Below are 25,995 nucleotides of genomic sequence, written 5' to 3'. Positions count from 1 at the left end.
GATATTAAACAAATGTGATTTTATTTTATTTTATTTTATTTGTTTTGAGACCAAGTCTTGCTCCGTTGCCCAGGCTGGAGGGCAGTAGTGCCATCTCGGCTCACTGCAACCTCCACCTCCTGGGTTCAAGTGATTATCCTGCCTCAGCCTCCCGAGTAGCTGGCTGGGACTACAGACAGCCGCCACCATGCTAAGCTAAATTTTGTATTTTTGGTACAGATGGTGTTTCACTGTGTTGACCAGGCTGGTCTTGAACTCCTGACCTCAGGTGATCCACCCACCTCGGCCTCCCAAAGCACTGGGATTGCAGGTGTGAGCTACCGTGCCTGGCCAACAAATGTGTTTCTAAAAATTTTTTAAAATTTTGAAATAAGCATAGATTTGCAGGAAACTACAAAAATAGTAAAGAGAGATCTGTGTACCCTTCACTCAGTTTTTTGCCAGTGGCAAAATCTTGCATACATATAGTGCAATATAAAACCAGGAAATAGACATTGATACAATCCATAGACCTTATTTAGATTTCACCAGTTTTACATGAACTCACTTATGTGTGTTTGCATGTGTTTATAGAGCTCTATACAATTTCAGCACATGTGTAGGTGAAGATTCATGTTCACTACCACCACCACAATCAAGATACAGAACAGTTTCATTACCACACAGATTCTTTACATAACCCCTTTATAGGGATACCCCTTTCCCATCATCCAAAACCTCAGGCAACCAAAACCTAGTCTCCATCTCTATAATTTTGTCATTTTAAGAACATTATATAAATGTAATATTACACTATGTAACCATTTCATATTGGTTGTTTTCACTCAGCATTTTTTTTTTTTGCGATCCGTCCTTGTCTTTTTATGTGTTAATAGTTTGTTCTTTTTGTTTGTTTGTTTGTTTGTTTTTGAGACAGAGAGTCTCACTCTGTTGCCTAGGCTGGGGTGCAATGGCACGATCTCGGCTCACTGCCACTACTGCCTCCTGAGTTCAAGTGATTCTCCTGCCTCAGCCTCCCAAGTAGCGTGAGATTACAGGCATGTGCCACCTTGCCTGGCTAATTTTTTTGTATTTTTTAGCATAGATGGCATTTCACCAAGTTGGCCAGGCTGGTCTCAAACTCCTGGCCTCAAGTGAGCCACCCATCTCTGCCTATCAAAGTGCTGGGATTACAGGCATGAGTCAACGCACCGAGCCCTGTTCTCTTTTTATTGCTATGTAGAATTCTATGCTATGGATGTACCAATTTGTTTAGCCATTCACCATTGAAAGAATTTGGGTTGTTTCCAATTTTTGGCTATTGTAAATAAGTTGGCATGAACATTTCCATACAGGTTTTTGTGTGGACATAAAGGGTATATTTAGTTTTATTTTTTTTTTTAGAAACTGCCAACTGTTTTCTAGAGTGGCCATGCCATTTTACATTCTGTGTTTTGTTTTGTTTTCTTGTTTTCTTTTGAGACAGAGTCTCACTCTGTCACCCAGGCTGGAGTGCCGTGGCATGATCTCAGCTCACTGCAAACTCCGCCTCCCAGGCTCAAGTGATTCTCCTGCCTCAGCCTCCCGAGTGGCTGAGACTACAGGTGCGTGCCACCATGCCTGGCTACTTTTTGTATTTTTAGTAGAAATGGGGCTTTGCCATCTTGGCCAGGCTCGTCTCGAACTGCTGACCTCAGGTGATCCACCCACCTAGGCCTCCCAAAGTACTAGGATTACAGGTGTGAGCCGCTGCACCTGGCCACCATTTAGATTCTTACCAGTAATGTATGAGAGATCCCATTTCTTTGCATCCTTGACAGCATTTGGTATTGTGACCAATTTTTTTGTTGTAGCTATCCTAATAGGTATATAGTGATATCTCATTGTGGTTTTAATTTGCATTTCTCTAATGGCTAATGATGTTGAACATCTTTTCATTTACTTAATTGCCATCTGTATCTCCCTTTAGGCAAAATATCTGTCATTTTTCTTGTCTATTTTCTATTTGGATTGTTTGATAGTTTACTGTTGAATTTACAGGATTATTTATATATTCTAGATATGATTCCCTTGTCAGATAAATATTCGCGAATATTGTCTTGTTGTAGCTTGTCTTTTTGTCCTTTTTAATAGGGTCACAGAATGCAGTTTTGATGAAGTCCAATTGATTGATTTCTTTTTCTTTTATGGATCATGCTTTTGGTGTCATGTCTCAGAATGTTTCACCTAGCCCTGGGTTTCTTAAATTTCCATTTGAATTTTAAGATCAGCATGTTAATTTCTGCAAAAAAGGCCAACTGGAATTTTAATGGAATTGGATTAAATTTATAGATCAACTCGGGGAGTATTGCCATTTTAATATATTGTCTTTTTTTTTTTTTTTTTGAGACAGAGTCTCACTCTATTGCCCAGGCAATATTGCACCATCTCGGCTCACTGCAGCCTCTGCTTCCCGGGTTCAAGCGATTCTCCTGCCTCAGCCTCCCAAGTAGCTGAGATTACAGGCACGCACCACCATGCCTAGCTAGCTACTTTTTTGTATTTTTAGTAGAGACGGGGTTTTGCCATGTTGGACAGGCTGGTCTCGAACTCCTGGCCTCAGGTGGTCAGCCTACCTTGGCCTCCCAAAGTGCTGGGATTACATGGGTGAGCCACTGGGCCCAGCCCTGATGGTAGTTTTGATTGCCCCAAATGTACACATTTTTGAATACTGACTTACAGTTTATGAAATGCTTTCACATCTGTGATCCCATTTGATCCTCATAAAATCAATCCTATATTGTAGACATTACTGTCCCTATTTTATAGTTAACAAAATAGAGGCTCAAAGAGATTGTGACTTACCTAAGTTCACTGAGCCAAGAAGTGGAAAAGCTGGGAATGCAAAGCTCATATTATTTTCACTACATCAGTATAGGCAGGACATCACTCCAGATCTAATGAATCACAGTCTCCAAGTGGTGAGAGCTGGGCATGTGATTTTCAGAAAGCTCCACTGGTGAGTCTGATGCTCACAAAAGGTTACTACAGCACTGTATTGTGCTGCCTCTTCTTTAAGACTTCTTTTACTTTAAATCTTTATCTTTTGGGCTTGAAATATTTGTTTCTAGTCATAAGAAGATGAATAAATTTTCAAAAGTAGCCTGAATTATTAGAGCTTTGATTTCTCTAAGATAAAATCTGAGTAATGATAGACACTTTATGGGTTGTTTGAACATTAAAGTCTCATGTTGTTTTATATGTTATAAGAACAGACAGCAACATCTATCCTCTGATATGGTGTTGTCACTCAGCATTTCTCTTTTATAGTAAGATTTTCTCCACCTTGAATAATGATTTAATCAGCAAGTATTCATAGAATATAGTGTAGACAGGAATATTATTTTCTAATCTCTATATAGAGATTTGGCTTATTGAGGCACTTGTGTTAGCAATTTATTTTCCCCTTTAATAATATCTAGTATTAAAGCCTTATAAGAGAGTATCTACTCAGCAAGATGTCAGGCTTACTATTCAGCAGTTAGAAGAGAAAACTAGAGAGAAGCTGGTGTCTTACGTTGTTTATATTTTCTTCTGTCTACTCAATTCTTTTATTATTCAAAGCACAATAATATTTGACACCACGTAAAGAAGAGAAGAAAGAAAATAGCAAGTGTAGTACTTTATTATTTCCTTGTATGTATCCATGTTTTTCTTAAAAAAATGCTTTGTCAGCCTTTTTTTTTTTTTTTTGTGACAGAGTCTCGCTCTGTCTCCCAGGCTGGAGTGCAATGGCTCGATCTCAGCTCGCTGCAACCTCCGCCTCCCGAGTAGCTGGATTGCAGGTGCCCACCACCACACCCAGCTAATTTGTGTTTGGGTTGTTTTGTTTTGTTTTGTTTTGTTTTGTTTGTTTGTTTTTTAGTAGAGACGGGATTTCACCATGTTGGTCAAGCTGGTCTCAAACTGCTGACCTCAGGTGATCCACCCACCTTGGCCTCCCTAGGTGCTGGGATTATAGGCGTGAGCCACTGCGCCTGGCCAACTAAGTTCTTCAATGGCTGAAACAAGCCTCTTCTACAAGTGCTAAAGTATGTGTGATTGATGTTTACATTCATTTGGGGGTGTTCAGACATAGAATGGTAGAACTGAAAGGAACCCTGCAGATAGTCTAGTACAGTCTTCTCACTTTATGGATGAGGAAACAATCTGTGAGAGTTTAAGGCTCAAAGTTACACATGATAAATGGCAGAGCGGCTCTTTTGGCTTCATGATGAGATTGTATGAAGCTGCTTTTCTTTTTTCTTAAAAATTTTTTTTTTTAAAGAGATGGGGTTTTGCTCTGTCATCTGTGGCAGGAGTAGAGAGGTATCTTCTTAGCTTACTGCAGCTTCGAACTACTGGACTTGAGCAATTTTCCCGCCTCAGCCTCTAAAGTAGCTGGGACTATAGGTGTGTGCCACCATGTCTGGCTAATTGATAAGCTGCTTTTTGTAGTGGATATACATAGCAGTTCAGACTATGAGGTTATTGTGATCTTGCTTTAAGACAAAGACTGCTGTTTAGCTTAATTCCTCTAATGTAGAGGTGAATAGAAGAGTTATTCAAGTTGCAGAAGCATCTAGTAGACCTGGCATTATGTCATAATATAATAACATAAGGCAGTACAACCAGTTTTTGCATTTCCAGAAAAAAGTAAATGACTCCTGCTCATTCAGTATCAACTCTGTGTCACCAAAGATTACCACTTATTCTTCTGTATTTTGAGCAAGCTATCTGTTTAGCTTGAACAACTAGTATTGCTAAAAATATTAGAAAACAAAATAAGACTTTTAAACACTAGTTAAAATATGCTAAAATTGACTTAGAGACAAATAACCTTGTCATTTCATTTTAACCAATTATTGACATTCTTTATCTTTTTCAGGCAGTTGCTCAAGGGGATTTTCAAAGAGCATCTATGTGTGTACTGCAATGTAAAGATATGTTGATGAGGCTCCCCCAGATGGTGAGTGAAATCTGCATTCTCCAAGAGTTTGAAAATATGCTATATCAAGTTCCAGGAAGAATCATTACTACTTCATGCAACCTTTTGGAGATTCTATTTGAGATCAGTTCCACATAAGTAGCTGATCTTTGAAATATTTTGCTTCCTTTGTTCTTTACCAGAAAGGGCATTTGAAAAAGCTATATGGAATATTTCTTTTTTTTCTTTTCTTTTCTTTTTTTTTTTTTTTTTTTTCTGAGATGGAGTCTCACTCTGTCGCCCAGGCTGGAGTGCAGTGATGTGATCTCAGCTCACTGCAACCTCCACCTCCCGGGTTCAAGTGATTCTTATGCCTCAGCCTCCTGAGTAGCTGGGATTACAGGCCTGCGCCACCACACCTGGCTACTTTTTGTATTTTTAGTACAGACAGGGTTTTGCTATGTTGGCCAGGCTGCTCTGGAACTCCTGGCCTCAAGTGATCCACCCACCTCAGCCTCCCAAAGTACTGGGATTACAGGCATGAGCCACCACACCTGGCTGATATGGAATATTTCTTAAAATTTTCTTTGCTTTGTCTTTTATTGTCAAATCATTTTGATAACATTTGCTCCATATTCATGCTATACAACAAAAGAAAGAAAAAAATGAGTTTGTCTGCTGACAAGGTTGATAGCAGTTAATCATGTTACTGCCATAGTATTTTTCTATACTGGGATTTGGAGATGTGAGAGATTTGGTAGGATAAAGCCTGCATCCTGGACTGGATCTCATGAAAATTCCTAAATACATAGTTTTTTGCTTTTTCATTTTATCTTCCCTTTCCATTCTTTCTCTCCTATTTCAGTGCCTATGCCTACTTCAGTCTTTACTATCACAGAGGGATTAATAATGGAGATATAATTGGATATTAGGGAGAATGTTCCCAGTATTGCATACATCATACCTATTTGTGAGATTGGTCTTATTTTTTCCCCAAATTGGGTGTCATAATGTGGAGCTTAATTCAGTAAACATTTATATGTTGCCTGTTATGTGTCACATCAGACATTCTTCTAGGCTTTAAAAACTTTTAAAACAATTTCATATTTATAGAAAAGTTATAAGAATAGTACAAAGAACTCCTGTATACCCTTTGCTTGGAAACGTCATTCAAATTTTCCAATAATGTTCTATATAGAAAATGGTTTCAATCTAGAATTATACATAGTCTTCAGTCTCCTTCAATCTGGAAATCTGGAACACCTCCTCATTCTTGCCTTGTTATTCATGATCTTGGCAGTTTTGAAGATTACAGATCAGTCATTTTGTAGCATGTGATTTAATGTGGGTTTAGCCAAAGTTTCCTCATGATTAGAACAGGTTGTGAATTTGAGGCCAGAAAATCACAGAAGAAATTCTGTGTTCTACTCATGGCTTCCTATTGGGTGGTATACAGGATTGATTTATACTATTATTGGTGGTGCTAGCTTTGATCTCTTGATTAAGATCGTGTCTTTCAGGTTTTTTCACTGTAAACCTGTATCATTTTGTGAGTGATACACTGAAACTATGGCAAATCTAATTTCTCATTCTACTTTCACCATCTTTATTCTTTTTTCCTCCATTTTTCTAGCTTTATTGGGGGTATAATTGACAAAATTTGTATATATTTATGGTATATAACATAATATTTTGATATACATTGTGAAAAGATCACCACAATCAAGCCAATTTATATATTCATCAACTCACACAGGTTTTTTTTGTGGAGAAATATTTAAGATCTACTTTCTTAGCAATTTTCAAGTATACAATACATTATTATAATATTAACTGTAGTCACTGTGCTGTACAGTACAGCCCCAGAACTTATTCATACGGCCTAAATGAAACTTTGTAACCCCTCCCCCTTTATTTGAAGAGATAGAGTATTGCTCTGTCGCCAGGCTGGAGTGCAGTGGCATGATCCTGGCTCACTGCAGCCTCAACCTCCTCGGCTAAAGTGATCCTCCCACCTCAGCCTCCCGAGTAGCTGGGACTACAGGTGCGTGCCACCAAGGCTGGCTAATTGTTTTATTTTTTTGTAGAGATGGGGGTCTCACTATGTTATGCAGGCTGATCTTGAACTCCTGGGCTCAGGCAGTCCTCTTGCCCCAGCCACCCAAAGTACTGGGATTATAGACGGGAGCCACTGTGCTTGGACACTTTGTACCCTTTGACCAATATCTCCTCATCCATTCCCCAACCCCCTGGCAACCACCTTTCTACTCTCTACTTCTATGAACTCAGCTTTTTCAGAATCCACATATAAGTGAGATCATGCAGTATTTGTCTTTCTGCGGCTGGCTTATTTCACTTAGCTTAATGTCCTCCAGGTTCATCTGTGTTATCACAAATGGCAAGATTTCCTTCTTTTTTATGGCTGAATAGTATTCTATTGTATATAAATACCACATTTTCTTTACCCATTCATCTCTTATTGGACCCTTAGGTTGATTCCATAGCTTGGCTATTGTAAATAATGCTGCAGTGAACAAGGGATTGCAGATATCTCTTAAAGATACTTATTTTATTTCCCTTGGGTATATATCCAGAAGTGAGATTGCTGGATCATATGGTAGTTACATTTTTAATTTTTTGAGCAACCTCTATACTGTTTTCTGTAATGGGTATACTAATTTACATTCCCACCAGCAGTGTACAAAGGTTTCCTTTTCTCCATGCCCTTGCCAACACTTACTTTTTGTCTTTTTGATAATAGACATTCTAACAGATGTGAGGTGATATCTCATTGTGATTTTAATTTGCATTTCCCTGATGGTTAGTGATGTTGAGCATTTTTTCACATACCTGTTGCTGATTTGTATGTCTTCCTTAGATAAATATCTATTCAGGTCTTTTGCCCATTTTTTCACTGGGTCATTTGTTTATTTGCTATTGCAGTGTTTGAGTTCCTTGTATATTTTGGAGATTAACTCTTTATCAGACGTGTGATTTGTGGATATTTTCTCCTATTCTGTAGGTTGTCTCTTCACTCTGTTGATTGTTTCCTTTGCTGTGCAGAAGCATTTTAGTTTGGTGCAATCTCATTTGCCTATTTTTGCTTTTGTCACCTGTGGGGGTCATATCCAAAAAAATCATTGACCAGGGGTCTATCTCTCTCTTTCCCTCTAATAATTGCTTTATATATCTGAGTGCTCCAGTGTTGGGTGCATGTGTATGTAAAATTGTTATAGCCTCTTGCTGAATTTTCCCCTTTATCCTTATATAGTGACCTTTTTTTCTCTCTCCTTAAAGTTTTTGTCTTGAAATCCATTTTGTCTGATATAAGTATAGGTATTCCTGCTCTTTCGTGGTTTCCGTTGTCATGGAATATCTTTTTCCATCCCTTTATTTTCAATCTATGTGTATCTTCACAGGGGAAGTGTGTTTCTTGTAGGCAAGAGATCATTGGGTCTTGTTTTTTTTTAATCCATTCAGCCACTCTATGTCCTTTGATTGGAGAGTTTAGTCTATTTACATTCAGTGTTATTACTGATAAGTAAAGACTTACTCCTGCCACTTTGTTATTTGTTTTCTGATTGTTTTTGGTTTTCTATTTTTATTCTATTCTATTTCTTTCTTTCCTGTCTTCCTTTTAGTGAAGGCGATTTTCACTGGTGGTATGATTTAATTTCTCCCTTTTTATTTTTTGTGTATTCGTTGTTTTTCAGTTTCAGGTTACCGTGAGGCTTGCAAATGCTATCTTATAATCCATTATTTTAAATTGATGACAGTGTAACACTGATTGTATTAACAAAGAGCCAAACACACACATACACACACACACACAAACTAATAAAAACTCTACACTTTAACTTTGTTCCCCTGATTAACTTTTTTTTTTTTTTTTTTTTTTTTTTTTTTGAGACGGCGTTTCGCTCTGTCGCCCAGGCTGGAGTGCAGTGGTGCGATCTCGACTCACTGCAAGCTCCGCCTCCCGGGTTCACGCCATTCTCCTGCCTCAGCCTCCCGCGTAGCTGGGACTACAGGCGCCCGCCACCATGCCCGGCTAATTTTTGTATTTTTTTTAGTAGAGACGGGGTTTCACCGTGTTAGCCAGGATGGTCTCGATCTCCTGACCTCGTGATCCACCCGTCTCGGCCTCCCAAAGTGCTGGGATTACAGGCGTGAGCCACCGCGCCCGGCCCTGATTAACTTTTTTTGTTTTTCTTTATGTCTTATGGTACTGTCCATGTTTTGAAAAGTTGTTGTGGTTATTATTTCTGTTTGGTTCATCATTTATTCTTTCTACTTAAGTCAAGAGAAGTTTACACCCCACAATTTCAGTGTGATACCATTCTGTCTTTTTCTGTGTGCCTACTGTTTTTTTTTTTGTTTGTTTGTTTGTTTGTTTGTTTTTTTTTGAGACAGAATGTTGCTCTGTCACCCAGGCTGGAGTGCAGTGGCATGATCTTGGCTCACTCCAACATCCGCCTCCTGGGTTCAAGTAATTCTCCTGCCTCAGCCTCCCAAGTAGCTGGAACTACAGGTGCATGCCACCACACCCGGATAATTTTTGTATTTTTAGTAGAGACGGGGTTTCACCATATTGGTCAGGCTGGTCTCGAACTCCTGACCTCAGGTGATCCACCTGCCTCAGCCTCCCAAAGTGCTGGGATTACAGGCATGAGCCACTGTTTCCAGCTGTCCAGCCGTGTGCTTACTATTACCCATGAGTTTTGTACCTTCAGGTGATTTCTTCTTGCTCGTTAACATCCTTTTCTTTCAGATTGAACAACTCCCTTTAGCATTTCTTGTAGGACAGGTCTGGTGTTCATGAAATCCCTCAGCTTTTGTTTGTCTGGGAAAGTCTTTATTTCTCCCTCATGTTTGAAGGATACTTTCTGCTGGATATACTATCCTAGGGTAAACATTTTTTTTTCTCCTTCAGCACTTTAAATATGTCATGCCTCTCTTTCCTGGCCTGTAAAGTTTCTGCTCATAAGTTGGCTGCCAGATGTATTGAAGTTTGATTGTATGTGATTTTTTTTCTTTTCTTTTACTGTTTTTGGGATTCTTTCTTTATCCTTGACCTTTGGGAGTTTGATTATTAAATGCCTTGAGGTGTTCTTCTTTGGGTTAAATCTGCTTAGTGTTCTATAACCTTCTTATGCTTGAATGTTGATATCTTTCTCCAGGTTTGGGATATTCTCTGATATTATCTCTTCGAATAAACTTCTTACCCATAGCTCTTTCCCTACCTCCTCTTTAAGGCCAATGGATCTTAGATTTACCCTTTTGAGGCTATTTTCTAGATCATGTAGGTATGCTTCATGCTTTTTTATTTTTTTTTCTTTTGTCTCCTCTGATTGTGTATTTTCAAATAGCCTGTCTTGAAGCTCACTAGTTTTCTTCTGCTTGATCAATTCTGCTGCTAAGAGACTGATGCATTCTTAAGCATGTCAATTGCATTTTCAACTCCAGCATTTCTGCTTGATTCTTTTAAATTATTTCAGTCTCTTTGTTAAATTTATCTGATAGAATTCTGAATTCCTTCTTTGTGTTATTTCAAATTTCTTGCAGTTTCTTCAAAATAGCTATTTTGAATTTTCTGTCCGAAAAGTCACATATCTCTGTTTCTGCAGAACTGGTCCCTGGTGCCATATTTAATTCATTTGGTGAAGTCATGTTTTCCTGGATGGTGTTGATGCTTGTAGATATTCATCGGTGTCTGGGCATTGAAGAGTTAGGTATTTATTGTAGTTTTCTCAATCTAGGCTTGCTCATGCCAGTCCTTCTTGGGAAGGCCTTCCAGTTATTCAAAGAGACTTGGACCCCAAGCCTAATAATGCTGTGTTTCTTGTAGACCCATAAAGGGTACTCCTTGATGACCTTGGATAACATCTGAAAGAATTCTCTGGATTACCAGGCAGAAACTCTTGTTCTTTACCCTTACTTTCTCTGAAACATATGGAGTCACTGTCTCTGTGTTGAGCTGGGGGTGTGGTGATGCAAGCCCCCCGGGGGTGTGGTGATGCAAGCACTGGGCCTGTGCTGTGTCAGACTTGAAGCCAGCACAGCACTGGACCTTGCCCGAGGAAGGCCCTTCCCTTTAGGATGGTGAGTTCCCCCACAACCCAGGTGTGTCCAAAGATGCTCTCTGGGAGCCAGGGATTGGAGTCAGAAACTTGAGCAATTTACCTGATGTTTTATTCTACTGCAGTTAAGCTGGCACTCAAATCACAATACAAAGCCCTTCCCACTCTTCCCTCCCTTTCCACAGGCAGAGGAGTCTCTCCCTGTGGCCGCCACCATCAGTGGTCCATGGGGTGTTCTGCTAGGCCACCACTGATGTTCACATAAAACCCAAGGTCTCTTCCATCAGCTTGTGGTGAATGCTGCCAGGCCTGGGACTCACCCTTCAGGGCAGTGGGCTCTCCTGTGGCCCAGGACGAGAAATACTGTCCAAGAGGCTACACCTGGATTTGGGGACCCCAAGAGCCAAGCTGGTACCTAGAGTGCAGTACAAAGTCCTCTTTACTTTTCCTCTGCTTTTCTCAAACAAAAGGAGTCTTTCACTGGAGCCACCACAGCTGGGAATGTGCTGGGTGTTCCCTGAAGCCAGCACTTCTCAGAGCCCAAGGCCCATGGTGTACTCCCTGGGTCGTTAATGGTTATTCCAGGGTTATACCAAGGGTTCTTTAGTCAGCAGGTGATTAATCGTGCCAGGATTGGATCCTTTCCTTCAAGGCAGTGGGTTCCCTTTTGGCCCAGGATGTGTCTAGAAATGTGGTTTGAGAGCTAGGTCCTGGAATGGGGGCCTCACTACTCTGCCCAGTGCCCTGTCCTACGTGGCTGAGCTGGTATCCAAGATGCTAGACAAAGTCCTCTTTACTCTTCCCTTTCCTCTACTTAGGCAGAAGGAAGGAGTCACTTTCATTGCTACGAGCTTTATTGCCTGGGGTTGGGGAAGGGATGGTGCAAGCCCTCCCTTTGCTGTGCCAGCTGTTGTCTCCCTAGGTCACGTGGCAAGTTCACTGGCTCTAAGCCCAGCCTTACACTAGGAGTTGCCTAGGAATTGCAGTCCTTGTGCCCTAGACTGCCACTCAAGTTTATGTAGGACCCCAGAGCACTTCAGCCCACAGTGACGAGGCTTGCCAAGAAACTCAAGTTCCCACCACTGGGATGAGGGTAATTCTCCTGTGGCTAAGGCTGGTCCAAACGCTCCCTCTGTGCACAAGCGCTGGCTGAACCCAGCATGACTTTTTTCTCTACTGTGACTGTGCAGCACTGAGTTCAATGTAAAGTTCCTCAGCTGCTGTGCTCTTCCTCTGCAATGTGCACAGATTCTCTCTCTGCACTGCATAGCTGCTGCCAGGGGAGCGGGGAGGGGTGGCCTTGGAGATTGAAGACTGTTTATCCTGCCCTCTTCAATGCCTCTTTCCACAATATGTAGTTAAAACCGGGTACTGTGAGTGTTCACCTGGTTTTGGTTCTTGTGATTGTGCTTTTCTGTGTGCAGACAGTTGTTAAAATTTGGTGTTCCAGTGGAGGGTACAAACAATGCAGGCTTTTATTACATGATCTTGCCCCACCCTTATTTTAGCTTTTTTTTTTTTTTTGACAAGGAGTTTCGCTCTTGTTGCCCAGGCTGGAGTGCAATGGTACAGTCTTGGCTCACTGCAGCCTTCGCCTCCCGGGTTCAAACGATCCTCCTGCCTTAACCTCCCAAGTAGCTGGGATTACAGGCATGAGCCACCATGCCCAGCTACTTTTTTGTATTTTTAGTAGAGACGTGGGGGGGGGTTTCATTATGTTGGTCAGGCTGATCTCGAACTCCTGACCTCAGGTGAGCCACCCACCATGGCCTCCCAAAGTGCTGGAATTACAGGCGTGAGCCACTGCGCCAGGCCAACATCTCTTATAAGGTGATTATTTATTTATTTATTTTATCTGAGACTGAGTCTCGCTCTTTCGCACCCAGGCTGGAGTGCAGTGGCGCGATCTCAGCTCACTGCAACCTCTGTCTCCCGGGTTCAAGCCATTCTCTCACCTCAGTCTCCCAAAGTAGCTGGGATTACAGGCTCCTGCCACTACGTCCAGCTAATTTTTTGTATTTTTAGTAGAGATGTGGTTTCACCATGTTGGCCAGGCTGGTCTTGAACTCCTGACCTCAGGTGATCCGCCCACCTTGGCCTCCCAAAGTGCTGGGATTATAGGCGTGAGCCACCGCACCCGGCCAAAGTGATTTTACTGGAAAAACATTTCGTCAATTCTTGTATGCTGCTCCAAACTTAAAAAAAGATCCTTTAAGAATGTAAAAACTTTTAAAATCTCACCATCCATATTGGCCCACAGGTTGTAATTTGCTGACTCATTTCTTTACTGAGACTATATTTTTCTATTTATTTCATGAGTGTTTATAATTATTTGTTCAAACAGTTTTAAAACATCTGATTTAAAGCCCTTATCAGATAGTTTTAACATTCATATCATCTTTCTATGGATTGTCTTTTCTTATGTATGTTGAAATTTTCAAGCATTGTCATATACCGAGTAGTTTTTTATTGAACAATATATATATATATTTGTTTTTTGAGACTGAGTCTCCCTCTGTGGCCCAGGCTGGAGTGCGGTGGCATGATCTCAGCTCACTGCAACCTCCATTTCCCGGGTTCAAGCGCTTTTCCTGCCTCAGCCTCCCTAGTAGCTGGGATTACAAGCGTACACCACCATGCCCAGCTAATTTTTGTATTTTTAGTAGAGACAGGGTTTCGCCATGTTGGCCAGGCTGGTCTCAGAATTGACCTCAAGTGATCTGCCCGCCTCCGCCTCCTAAAGTGCTGGGATTACAAGCATGAGCCAACACACCCAACCCCTATACATTTTCTATATTACATTTTTGGCTTCTGGGTCTTGTCTAAATTCTGGGAGAGTGTCAATATTTTTATTATAGCAGGTAATCAATCTGGTAGATTCAGGCACATTTTAAACTCATTTTTTGTGGGTTATGGTTTCAATGTTGTTTCAATTTTGCAGTGTGCTTCAGGTTTGTCTTGCATATGCAACACTCATTGATCAGTCCTGGTACTTGGCAGAGGTTTATCTGTTAGCTCAGTTATCAAAGTTTTTGTTATGTAAATTAGATTGAGATTCCTGGTTATTAAGGTTGTAGGATGAGCCTTGAACTTAATCAATTTTATTTTGTTGCTTTTCTGAGCTCCTCTCTCTCTCTCTCTATGATCTTCTTGGTAGTTTCTGGTTCTCTGAGCTGTCCTTTTCAGTCCTCTAACCAATAACTATCCATAATCTGCAGTTGCACTGTGACTGGGGCCAAGCAGTAGGAAGACACAGGCAGAGGAAAAAAAGCAGTGGGAGTTTGCCCCATCCTGTGGGAACTACTGCTGCAGTGAATGGGCAGTAAGGTTTTCCTCTCTCAAAGTTTTGAGTATTGTGGTTTCCCCTGGCTACCACTGCTGTTGCCACCATGGGATTGCCTAGGGCCTGAGCACAAGAGAATGGAATAAAGATGAAATAAAAACCAAAATTGAATATTTGCACTTTCTCTGAGCAATTCAAGCCAGAAGCAGAGAAGCACCCTCAGTCTGTACCACAGCATTCGCTTCTGAGTTTCTGGCTGCATTAAGTTTAGGCCAGGGGATATTAGAGGAAAAGAATGGTAAACTTACCACCAGTTTGGTGTTAACTTGAATTCTGGTGTTCTTCCTTTATTTGCCTTCTGCTATTATTTTTTCAGAGTCCTCAAATAGCTAAGTGCATTCTGTCGAGGTTTATAGTTACATTCAGTGGGAGATAAAGGGTGGTGCATACTCACTTTATCTTACCCAAAACTAAAACACTATTTATTTATTTATTATTTTTATTTTTTGAGATGGAATCTCACTATGTTGCCCAGGCTGGAGTGCAGTGGCATGATCTCGGCTCACTGTAACCTCCATCTTTCAGATTTAAGTGATTCTCCTGCCTCAGCCTCCCAAGTAGCCGGGACTACAGGCATGCGGGCATGCACCACTATGCCTGGCTAATCTTTGTATTTTTTTTTTTAGTAGAGACAGGGTTTTATCATGTTGGCCAGGCTGGTCTCGAACTCCTGATTTCAAGTGATCTGCCTTCCTTGCCCTCCCAAAGTGCTGGGATTACAGGAGTGAGCCACTGCACCCGGTCTAAAACACTATTTTGATGGTTACCTCTTTCTACATTTGGCCATTAAGAGGCCCTTTAAGCTGATTTGTATGTCTTTTTTGGAATGGTAGGGTGGTTTACTAGCCTGGTGATCTATTTGTGTCCTTTCAGTTTCCGGCCTGAACTTGTCTTTTTTTTGAAATATTTATTTTGGTAGAATTGACAAATAAAAATTAGTATGTATTTAAGGTGAACAACTTGATGTTTTGATATACATACACATTTTGGAATGATCACTGTGATAAAGGTAATGAGCATATTCATCACCTCACATAGTTACCTTTTTTTTTGTGGTGAGAACACTTAAGATGTAGTCTCTTAGAAAAAAATCACCTATATAGTACACAACACAATGTTATTAACTATAGTCACCATGCTGTGCATTAGATCTCCAGAACTTATTCATCTTATATAACTGAAACTTTGTATGCTTTATCTAACATCGCCCTATTTCCCCTTCCCCTGAGCCCCTGGCAGCCACCATTTTATTCTCTGCTTTTGTAAGTTTGACTCTTTTCATTTTACATATAAGTGAGATCATGTAGTATTTGCTTTTCTGTGCCTGGCTTATTTCGTTTAGCATAATGTCATCCAGATTTATCCATATAGTTTCAAATGAGACAATTTCCTTTTCTTTTAAGGCTGTGGTATGGGTTCAATGTTTGACGCCACCAGCCCCCCACCCCCCAACCAAATCTCATGTTGAAATTTCATCCCTAATGTTGGAGGTGGGGCTTAGTGGGAGGTGTTTGCATCATGAAGGTCATGAAGGCAGATCTCTCATGAATGGCTTGGTGCAGTCCTCATGGTAATGAGTGAGTTCTCTCTATTAGTTCCTGCTAGAGCTGGTTATTTAAAAGAGCCTGTCATCTCCCTCTGCTCTCTCTCTTGCTTCCACTCTCTAGCCATGTGATTTCTGCACAGGCTAGCTTCTCTTTCCTTCTACCATGAGTGGAAGCAGCCTGAAGCCCTCATCAGAAGCAGATACTGGCACCACCTTGTACAGCCTGCAAAACCGTTAATCAAATAAACCTCGTTTTAAAATAAATTACCCTAGGAGTGACAGAAAGTGTGAAAAAAAATTACTCTTCCTCAGGTATTCCTTTATAGTGACACAAACTGACTAAGGCCGATATGGGTGTGTGTGTGTGTATATATATACATACATATATATACGTATATACAATATCCTGTGTGTGTGTATATATACATACCACATTTTGTATATACATGCGTATATATATCCTGTGTGTGTGTATATACATACCATATTTTCTTTATCCATTTATCCATCAACAGGTATTAGGTTGTTTCCATATCTTGGGTATTGTGAATAATGCTGCAATGAATATGTGAGTGCAGATATCTCAAAATCCTGATTTTAGTTCCTTTGCATACATACAGTTAGCCCTCTGTGACCCTGGGTTCCACATCCATGTATTTAACCAACTGGGGATTGAAAATGCTTGGGAAAAAAGGATGGTTGCATCTGTACCAAACATGTAGATACTTTTTTCCTACTACTTTCCTATTCCTACCTAATACAGTTGTTATACTGTATTATTTATATTATTCCCTAAATAATACAGTATAACAACTATTTACATAGCATATTCATTGTATTAGATATTATAAGTAATCTAGAGATGATGTAAAGTACATAGGAGGATGTTTGTAGGTTATATGCAAATACTATGTCATTTTATATAAGGGACTTGAGTATCTGTGGATTTTGGTATCCACAGAGGGTCCTGGAACAAATCCCCAGCAGATACTGAAAGATGACTGTACCTAGAAGTGAAATGGCTATATCATATAGTAGTTTTATTATTTTTTATTAACCTTCCTACTATTTTGCATAATGATTGTACAGATTTACATTGCCAACAGTGTACAAGGGCTCCGTTTTCTCCATTCCTCAATGACACATTATCTTTTGACTTTTTGATAATAGTCATACAAACAGGTGTGAGGTGATGTCCCATCGTGGTGTTGATTTGAATTTTTCTGATGATTAGTGTATTAGTTCGTTCTCACATTGCTATAAAGAACTACCAGAGACTGGGTAATTTATAAAGAAAAGAGGTTTAATTGGGTCACGGTTCCACAGGCTGTACAGGAAGCAAGGCTTGGGGTGGCGGGGGCTCTGGAAACTTACAATCATGGCAGATGGTGAAGGGGAAGCTGGCGCATCCTACATGGCTGGAGCAGAAGGAAGAGAGAGTGAAGGGGGAAGTGCTACACACTTTCAAACAACTAAATCTCATGAGAACTCATTATCATGACAACAGCAAAAGGGAAATCCACCCCTATGATCCAATCATCTCCCACCAGGCCTCTCCCCCAACACTGGGGGTTACAATTCAACAGGAGATTTGGGTGGGGACACAGAGCCAAACCATATCAATTAGTAATGTTCAACACTTTTTCATACACCTGTTGGCCATTTGTATATTTTCTTTGAAGAAATGGTCTATTCAGATCATTTGCCCATTTTTAAATTGAGCTATCTGGTTTTTGTTTTGTTTTGTTTTGTTTTTTGTTTTGCTATTGAGTTGTATGAGTTCCTTACATATCTTGCACATTAATTCCTCATCAGATATATGGTTTGCAAATATTTTGTCTCATTTTGTAGGACGCTTTTTCACTCTGTTGATGGGGTTTCTTTGCTGTGCAGAAGCATTTTAGTTTGATGTAATCCCACTTGTCTATTTTTGTTTTTGGTGCCTGTGCTATTAGAGTCATATACAAAAACTCATTGCCAGGATGAATGTCAAGAAGCTTTTCCCTTGTTTTCTTCTAAAAGTTTTACGGTTTCAGGTATTAAGTCTGATATGGTTTGGATATTTGTCCCTCAGAATCTCATGTTGAAGTGTAATCTCCAATGTTGGAGGTGGGGCCTGGTGGGAGGTGATTGGATCATGGGGGAGGATCCCTTATGAATAGCTTGGTGCTATTCCTCACAATAGTAAGTGAGTTCTCACTCAGCGTTCACACGAGATCTTGTTGTTTAGAAAAGTGTGTGGCACCTCCCTCCTCACTGTCTTGCTCCCGTTCTTGCCATGGGACATGTTTACTCCCCTTTGCCTTCCTGAGGCTCTCACCAGAAGCTGGCCATGATTATAAGCTTCCTGAGGCCCTCATCAGAAGCTGAGAAGCTGTTGGTGCCATTCTTGTACAGCCTGCAGAACCATGAGCCAATTAATAAACCTCTTTTCTTTATAAATTACTTAGTCTCAAGTATTTCTTTATAGCAATGCGAGAACAGCCTAATACAAAGTCTTTAACTTATTCTGAGTTGGTTTTTGTATACAGTGTGATATAAGGGTCCAATTTCATTATTTTGCATGTTGATATCCATCAACACTGACTGAAGAGACTGTCTTTTCTTCGTTGTGTGTTCTTGGCACTCATGTTGAATATCAGTTGCCTGTGAATGTGTGGATTTATTTCTGGCTCTTCTATTCTATTCCATTAGTGTATATGTTTGTTCTTATTCTAGTACCATACTGTTTTGATTACTATAGCTTTGTAATAAATTTTGAAATGAGGAAGCATGATGCTCCTGGGTTTGTACTTCTTGTGCAAGATTTCTTTGGCTATTTGGATTCTTTTATGATTTTATATGAATTTTAGGATTGTTTTTCCTATCTGTAAAGAATGCCATTCAGATTTTGATAGTATTACATTGAATCTGTAGATCATTTTAGGTAGTATGGACATTTTAACAGTATTAATTATTCCAATCTGTGAACACGGGATGTATTTCCATTTATCTATGTGCTCTTTAATTTCCTTCATTGATGCTTTACAATTTTCAATGTAGAAGTCTTTCACCTCTTTAAGTTTATTGCTAAGTATTTTGTTTTTTGTTGTTATTGTAAGTGGATTGTTTTCTTAATTTTCTTCTTGGATAGTTTGTTTTTAGTGTATAGAAACGTCACTGATACTTGTATGTTGATTTTGTATCATGTTACTTTAATTTGTTTATTAGTTCTAACTTTTTTTTGGTTGAGTTTTTAGGATTCTCAAAATATATGATCATGTCATTGGCAAGCACAGATGATTTTACCCTTCCTTCTCATTTGGGTGCTTTTTTCTTTTTCTTTCCTAATTGCTGTTGCTGGGACTTCTAGTACTATGTTGAATAGAAGTGTTGAGGGATGGGCTTCCTTGCCTTGTACTAGATTGTGGAGGAAAAGCTTTCAGTTTTTCCCATCAATTATGATGTTAGCTGTGGGCTTTTCATTTATGGCCCTTTGTATTGAGTTATGTTCCTCGTATACCTATTTTGTTGAGAGTGTTCATGTTTAATGGATGTTGAATTTTGTCAAATGCTTTTTCTGCATCTATTTAGATAATCATGTGGTTTTAATCTTTCATTTTGTTAATATAGTATATATCACATTGATTTTCATGTGTTGAACCATGCTTGCATTCCAGGGATAAATCTCACTGGGTTGTGGTGTATGATCCTTTTAATGTCCTTGTTGGATTCAGTTTCTTAGTATTTTATTGAGGATTTTTGCATCTGTGTTCATCAGGGAAATTGGCCTGCAGTTTTCTTTTCTTCTGGTGTCCTTGTCTTGCTTTGGTATCAGAGTAATGCTGATTTCATAAAATGAATTTGGAAATATTCCCTCTTCTTTTATTTTTTGGAAGAGTTTGAGAAGGATTGATATTAATTCTTCTTTGAATGTTTGGTAGAATACACCAGAGAAGCCATTTAGTACTGGGATTTTTTTTTCTGGGGCGTTTTTAAATTATTGATTCAATCTCTTTATTTGTTATTGGTCTATTGTTTCTATTTCTTCTTGGTTCAGTGTTGTTAGGCTGTATGTTTCTAAGAATTTAGAAGTAATCACCTCTTGCAGACATTGTGGACTGGTTTTGGTAGGGAAAAACCTTCACCTGTGGGTGTGTGCAGGTGTGCTAGATTGGTGAGGTGTGTGGTGGTGCTGGTTCTGGATGCATGCAAGAATGCTAATCCCAGGGATATGTGGTGGTTCTAGGGCTAGGGAGTGCGTGGTGCCACCAGCTCAAAGGGGGATGCTTGAGATCACCTTGGGGGAACAGTATCACAGGCTCCAGGTGCATTGGTTGTGGGCTTTGGGTGGCTCCAGCAGCTGAGGTCCACTTTGGCAAAGACTGTGGGGGTCCTCCACTCTGAAGGCTGAAATAGTCCTCAGTGGAAGTCTTCTGGAATTTTCCTGTTCTCCTTTTCCTTCACTTTGGAACTCATAGCTGAAGGAATACCTCTAAGTATTGAGCTACCCTGGCCTAGGGGATGGGGTGATGCAGGCAAAATAAAACTGTTCTGTTCTTCCTACTGTTTTCTATGTGTTATCCTCAGATTTTGTGTTCCAGTGGGTTGCTTCAGCTTCTTCTTCTTCTTCTTTTTCTTTTTTTCAAGACAGGGTCTCACCTTGTCACCCAGACTGGAGTGCAGTGGTGCAAAAGCGGCTCACTGCAGCCTGGACCTCCTGGGCTCAAGTGATCCTCCCACCTCAGCCAGCCCCACCTCCCTCCTGTGTAGCTGGGATTCCAGGCGCGCATCACCACGCCTGGATAATTTTTGTATTTTTTATAGAGATGGGGTTTCGCCATGTTGCCCAGGCTGGACTTGATCTCCTGGGTTTAAGTGATCCGCCCACCTCGGCCTTCCAAAGTGCTGGGATTACAGGCTCTGGAGCTCTCTGAGAGCTGTTTTTGCCTGTATATAGTTGTTAAATCATTGCTTTTGTGGAGACACTAGGGCTGGGAGCTCTTAGTCTGCCATCTTGCTGGTGTTACTTGACTTCTATGTGTTTTTTACGTGTTGCCATTAATTTTGAGCACGTCATTCCTTTCGGGCACAATAAAATATTACAGGCTTATTTTGTATTCCTTTCCTTTCCTTTTTTTTCCTTTCTTTTTCTTTCCTTTCCTTCCTTTTCCTTTTCCTTTCCTTTCTTTTCCTTTTTCCTCTTTCCTTTTTTGAGACAGGGTCTCACTCTGTCACCCAGGCTGGAGTGCAGTGATGTGATCTCACTCACTCTGTCACCTAGGCTGAGTCACCCAGGCTGGAGTGTAGCGGCATGATCTTGGCTCACTGCAACTGCTGCCACCTGGGTTCAAGGGGTTCTCCTGCCTCAGCCTCCTGAGTAGCTGCCATTACAGGCGTGTGCCACCACGCCCGGCTAATTTTTGTATTTTTAGCTCACTGCAGCCTCGATTTCCCAGGCTCAAGCAGTCTTCCCATCTCAGCCTTCTGGAACTACAGGCACGTGTGTGCTTTCTTGATCAAGCCATGAAATTAACTATATGTCTCAGGAGCCCTTATTTATTTTAGTAGAAAATCTTATTTAGAAGCCAAGATCTGGGCATTACGCATCCTTATTGCTTTTGGGATGTCACTGCTCTCTCAGACCCTCACAGTGGAAAGAGCATATGTGTGTGTGTGTGTGTGTGTGTGTGTGTATGTGTGTGTGTGTGTATGTGTATATATATATGTGTGTGTATGTATATATATCTATATTATATACACTCATACATTTCCATTACATTTATCTATATTATCTATTATCTATCTATCTTCTATCATCTCTAATATACTGAAAACCATGATATCGTCTGTTTCAATCCAACAACAAAATATTCATCCTAATTTTCTCCCTTTTCATATTTCTAATTCTCTTCTCCAACAACAAAAAACTTGGCTTCAATTATCCTTAATGTATTTATGTATTTAATCAGTACCCCTGTATGTTACCAGTCTTCCATATTCTCTGCCACTCTATTCACTGTGAGGATGCCCTCTTCTCCATGCTCATTCTCTGATTCTTCATTTTGGGTTTCTCTCCCTGGGTGCTTACCCTCTTCCTTCTACTCTGACTCCCTTTACCTTACCATTATTTCATGTCTATGTTCTCTCACCCTATTTGGGCTCTGAATCTACATGCTCATCTCCTGGGTGGAAGAATAATACTTTTTTTTTTTTTTTGAGACAGAGTCTCACTCACTCTGTCACCCAGGCTGGAGTGCAGTGGCACGATCTTGGCTCACTGCAACTACCGCCTCCCAGGTTCAAGCGATTGTCCTGCCTCAGCCTCCCGAGTAGCTGGGATTACAGACATGCCCCATTGTGCCTGGCTAATTTTTGTATTTTTAGTAGGGCTGGGGGTTTTGCCATGTTGGCCAGGCTGGTCTCAAACTCCTGACCTCAAGTGATCTGCCTGCCTCAGCCTCCCAAAATGCTGGGATTACAGGCATGATAATACTTTCTTACACTAGACTGATTGCATAGAATCTTATCGGGGAGACCACTCAGTCCTCAGAATCTCTGTCCCCCTGGAAAATTATAGAACTATAAAAATAAATTTTAAAAATACCTGTTATTCAAGTGGCCACTGCTATAGGAAGAGAAAGTACATAAAAAATGGATGCCAGTCATGGAGTAATGGGTGATGACATCAGTATGCCTCTAATCCTATAGGAGACTATTATTCTAAGCGAAGTAACTCAGGAGTGGAAAACCAAACATCGTATGTTCTCACTCATAAGTGGGAGCTAAGATGTGAGGATGCAAAGGCATAAGAATGACACAGTGGACTTTGGGGACTCAGGGGGAAAGGGTGGGAAGGGGATGAGGGATAAAAGACTACAAACTGGGTGCAGTTTATACTGCTCGGTTGATGGGTACACCAAAATCTCACAAATCACCACCAAAGAACTTACTCATGTAAACAAACACCACCTGTTCTCCAATAACCTATGGAAATAAAAAGTTAAAAAAATTAAATAAAATTTTAAAAAGATGTCCTTAATACTTTTAAGATGATTTTGTGAAGTCCTAAAAAATCAAAACCAAAAAACATACTCTTAAGCAAGTCAAATCTAATTAACTTCTATTTTAAAGTAAATATATGCCACACAGCACTTGTAGAAGTTTGACAGAAGTGTGAAATCAAGCGATGAAATCGATAGCAATGCAGTAGTCCCCCCTTATCCGTGGGGGACATGTTCCAAGATGTCCAGTGGATACCTGAAACTGCGGATAGTACCAAATCCTATATATACTATGTTTTTTCGTATATATACATACCTCTGATAAATTTTAATTTATAAATTGACACTGTAAGAAATGAATACTACTACTAATAAAATAGAATAATTATAACAATATCCTATAATAAAATTTATGTGAATGTGATCTCTCTCTCTTTTAAAATACCTTATTTTATTTATTTATTTATTTATTTTTTTATTTTATTTTTTATTATACTTTAAGTTTTAGGGTACATGTGCACATTGTGCAGGTTAGTTACATATGTATACATGTGCCATGCTGGTGCGCTGCACCCACTAACTCGTCATCTAGCATTAGGTATATCTCCCAATGCTATCCCTCCCCCCTCCCCCCACCCCACAACAGTCCCCAGAGTGTGATATTCCCCTTCCTGTGTCCATGTGGTCTCATTGTTCAATTCCCACCTATGAGTGAGAATATGTGGTGTTTGGTTTTTTGTTCTTGTGATAGTTTACTGAGAATGATGATTTCCAATTTCATCCATATCCCTACAAAGGACATGAACTCATCATTTTTTATGGCTGCATAGTATTCCATGGTGTATATGTGCCACATTTTCTTAATCCAGTCTATCATTGTTGGACATTTGGGTTGGTTCCAAGTCTTTGCTATTGTGAATAATGCCGCAATAAACATACGTGTGCATGTGTCTTTATAGCAGCATGATTTATAGTCATTTGGGTATATACCCAGTAATGGGATGGCTGGGTCAAATGGTATTTCTTGTTCTAGATCCCTGAGGAATCGCCACACTGACTTCCACAACGGTTGAACTAGTTTACAGTCCCACCAACAGTGTAAAAGCATTCCTGTTTCTCCACATCCTCTCCAGCACCTGTTGTTTCCTGACTTTTTAATGATGCCATTCTAACTGGTGTGAGATGATATCTCATTGTGGTTTTGATTTGCATTTCTCTGATGGCCAGTGATGATGAGCATTTTTTCATGTGTTTTTTGGCTGCATAAATGTCTTCTTTTGAGAAGTGTCTGTTCATGTCCTTCGCCCACTTTTTGATGGGGTTGTTTGTTTTTTTCTTGTAAATTTGTTTGAGTTCTTTGTAGATTCTGGATATTAGCCCTTTGTCAGATGAGTAGGTTGCGAAAATTTTCTCCCATTTTGTAGGTTGCCTGTTCACTCTGATGGTAGTTTCTTTTGCTGTGCAGAAGCTCTTTAGTTTAATTAGATCCCATTTGTCAATTTTGGCTTTTGTTGCCATTGCTTTTGGTGTTTTGGACATGAAGTCCTTGCCCATGCCTATGTCCTGAATGGTAATGCCTAGGTTTTCTTCTAGGGTTTTTATGGTTTTAGGTCTAACGTTTAAATCTTTAATCCATCTTGAATTGATTTTTGTATAAGGTGTAAGGAAGGGATCCAGTTTCAGCTTTCTACATATGGCTAGCCAGTTTTCCCAGCACCATTTATTAAATAGGGAATCCTTTCCCCATTGCTTGTTTTTCTCAGGTTTGTCAAAGATCAGATAGTTGTAGGTATGCGGCGTTATTTCTGAGGGCTCTGTTCTGTTCCATTGATCTATATCTCTGTTTTGGTACCAGTACCATGCTGTTTTGGTTACTGTAGCGTTGTAGTATAGTTTGAAGTCAGGTAGTGTGATGCCTCCAGCTTTGTTCTTTTGGCTTAGGATTGACTTGGCGATGCGGGCTCTTTTTTGGTTCCATATAAACTTTAAAGTAGTTTTTTCCAATTTTGTGAAGAAAGACATTGGTAGCTTGATGGGGATGGCATTGAATCTGTAAATTACCTTGGGCAGTATGGCCATTTTCACGATATTGATTCTTGCTACCAATGAGCATGGAATGTTCTTCCATTTGTTTGTATCCTCTTTTATTTCCTTGAACAGTGGTTTGTAGTTCTCCTTGAAGAGGTCCTTCACATCCCTTGTAAGTTGGATTCCTAGGTATTTTATTTTCTTTGAAGCCATTGTGAATGGGAGTTCACTGATGATTTGACTCTCTGTTTGTCTGTTGTTGGTGTATAAGAATGCTTGTGATTTTTGTACATTGATTTTGTATCCTGAGACTTTGCTGAAGTTGCTTATCAGCTTAAGGAGATTTTGGGCTGAGACAATGGGGTTTTCTAGATATACAATCATGTCCTCTGCGAACAGGGACAGTTTGACTTCCTCTTTTCCTAATTGAATACCCTTTATTTCCTTCTCCTGCCTAATTGCCCTGGCCAGAACTTCCAACACTATGTTGAATAGGAGTGGTGAGAGAGGGCATCCCTGTCTTGTGCCAGTTTTCACAGGGAATGCTTCCAGTTTTTGCCCATTCAGTATGATATTGGCTGTGGGTTTGTCATAGATAGCTCTTATTATTTTGAAATACGTCCCATCAATACCTAATTTATTGAGAGTTTTTAGCATGAAGGGTTGTTGAATTTTGTCAAAGGCTTTTTCTGCATCTATTGAGATAATCATGTGGTTTTTGTCTTTGGCTCTGTTTATATGCTGGATTACATTTATTGATTTGCATATATTGAACCAGCCTTGCATCCCAGGGATGAAGCCCACTTGATCATGGTGGATAAGCTTTTTGATGTGCTGCTGGATTCGGTTTGCCAGTAATTTATTGAGGATTTTTGCATCAATGTTCATCAAGGATATTGGTCTAAAATTCTCTTTTTTGGTTGTGTCTCTGCCTGGCTTTGGTATCAGAATGATGCTGGTCTCATAAAATGAGTTAGGGAGGATTCCCTCTTTTTCTATTGATTGGAATAGTTTCAGAAGGAATGGTACCAGTTCCTCCTTGTACCTCTGGTAGAATTCGGCTGTGAATCCATCTGGTCCTGGACTCTTTT

General features: G+C 40.1%; 1 protein-coding gene across 2 annotated transcripts in view; it reads left to right on the top strand.

Moving 5' to 3' along the window:
- The window catches only part of TEX11 (testis expressed 11), a 383,978-nt gene that overhangs the window by 74,650 nt on the left and 283,333 nt on the right, over positions 1-25,995 (top strand). For both annotated transcript variants that reach the window (XM_055376139.2, XM_004064340.5), the window contains exon 8: positions 4,886-4,966. In XM_055376139.2, the coding sequence (XP_055232114.1) occupies positions 4,886-4,966 (81 nt within the window). The remainder of the gene's footprint in view (positions 1-4,885; positions 4,967-25,995) is intronic.

This window comes from Gorilla gorilla, chromosome X (genome assembly GCF_029281585.2).
Source record: "Gorilla gorilla gorilla isolate KB3781 chromosome X, NHGRI_mGorGor1-v2.1_pri, whole genome shotgun sequence".
Classification (NCBI taxonomy): Eukaryota; Metazoa; Chordata; class Mammalia; order Primates; family Hominidae; genus Gorilla; species Gorilla gorilla.
The sequence above is the reverse complement of the archived record's forward strand: the minus strand, read 5'-3'. Positions and strand labels throughout refer to the sequence as shown.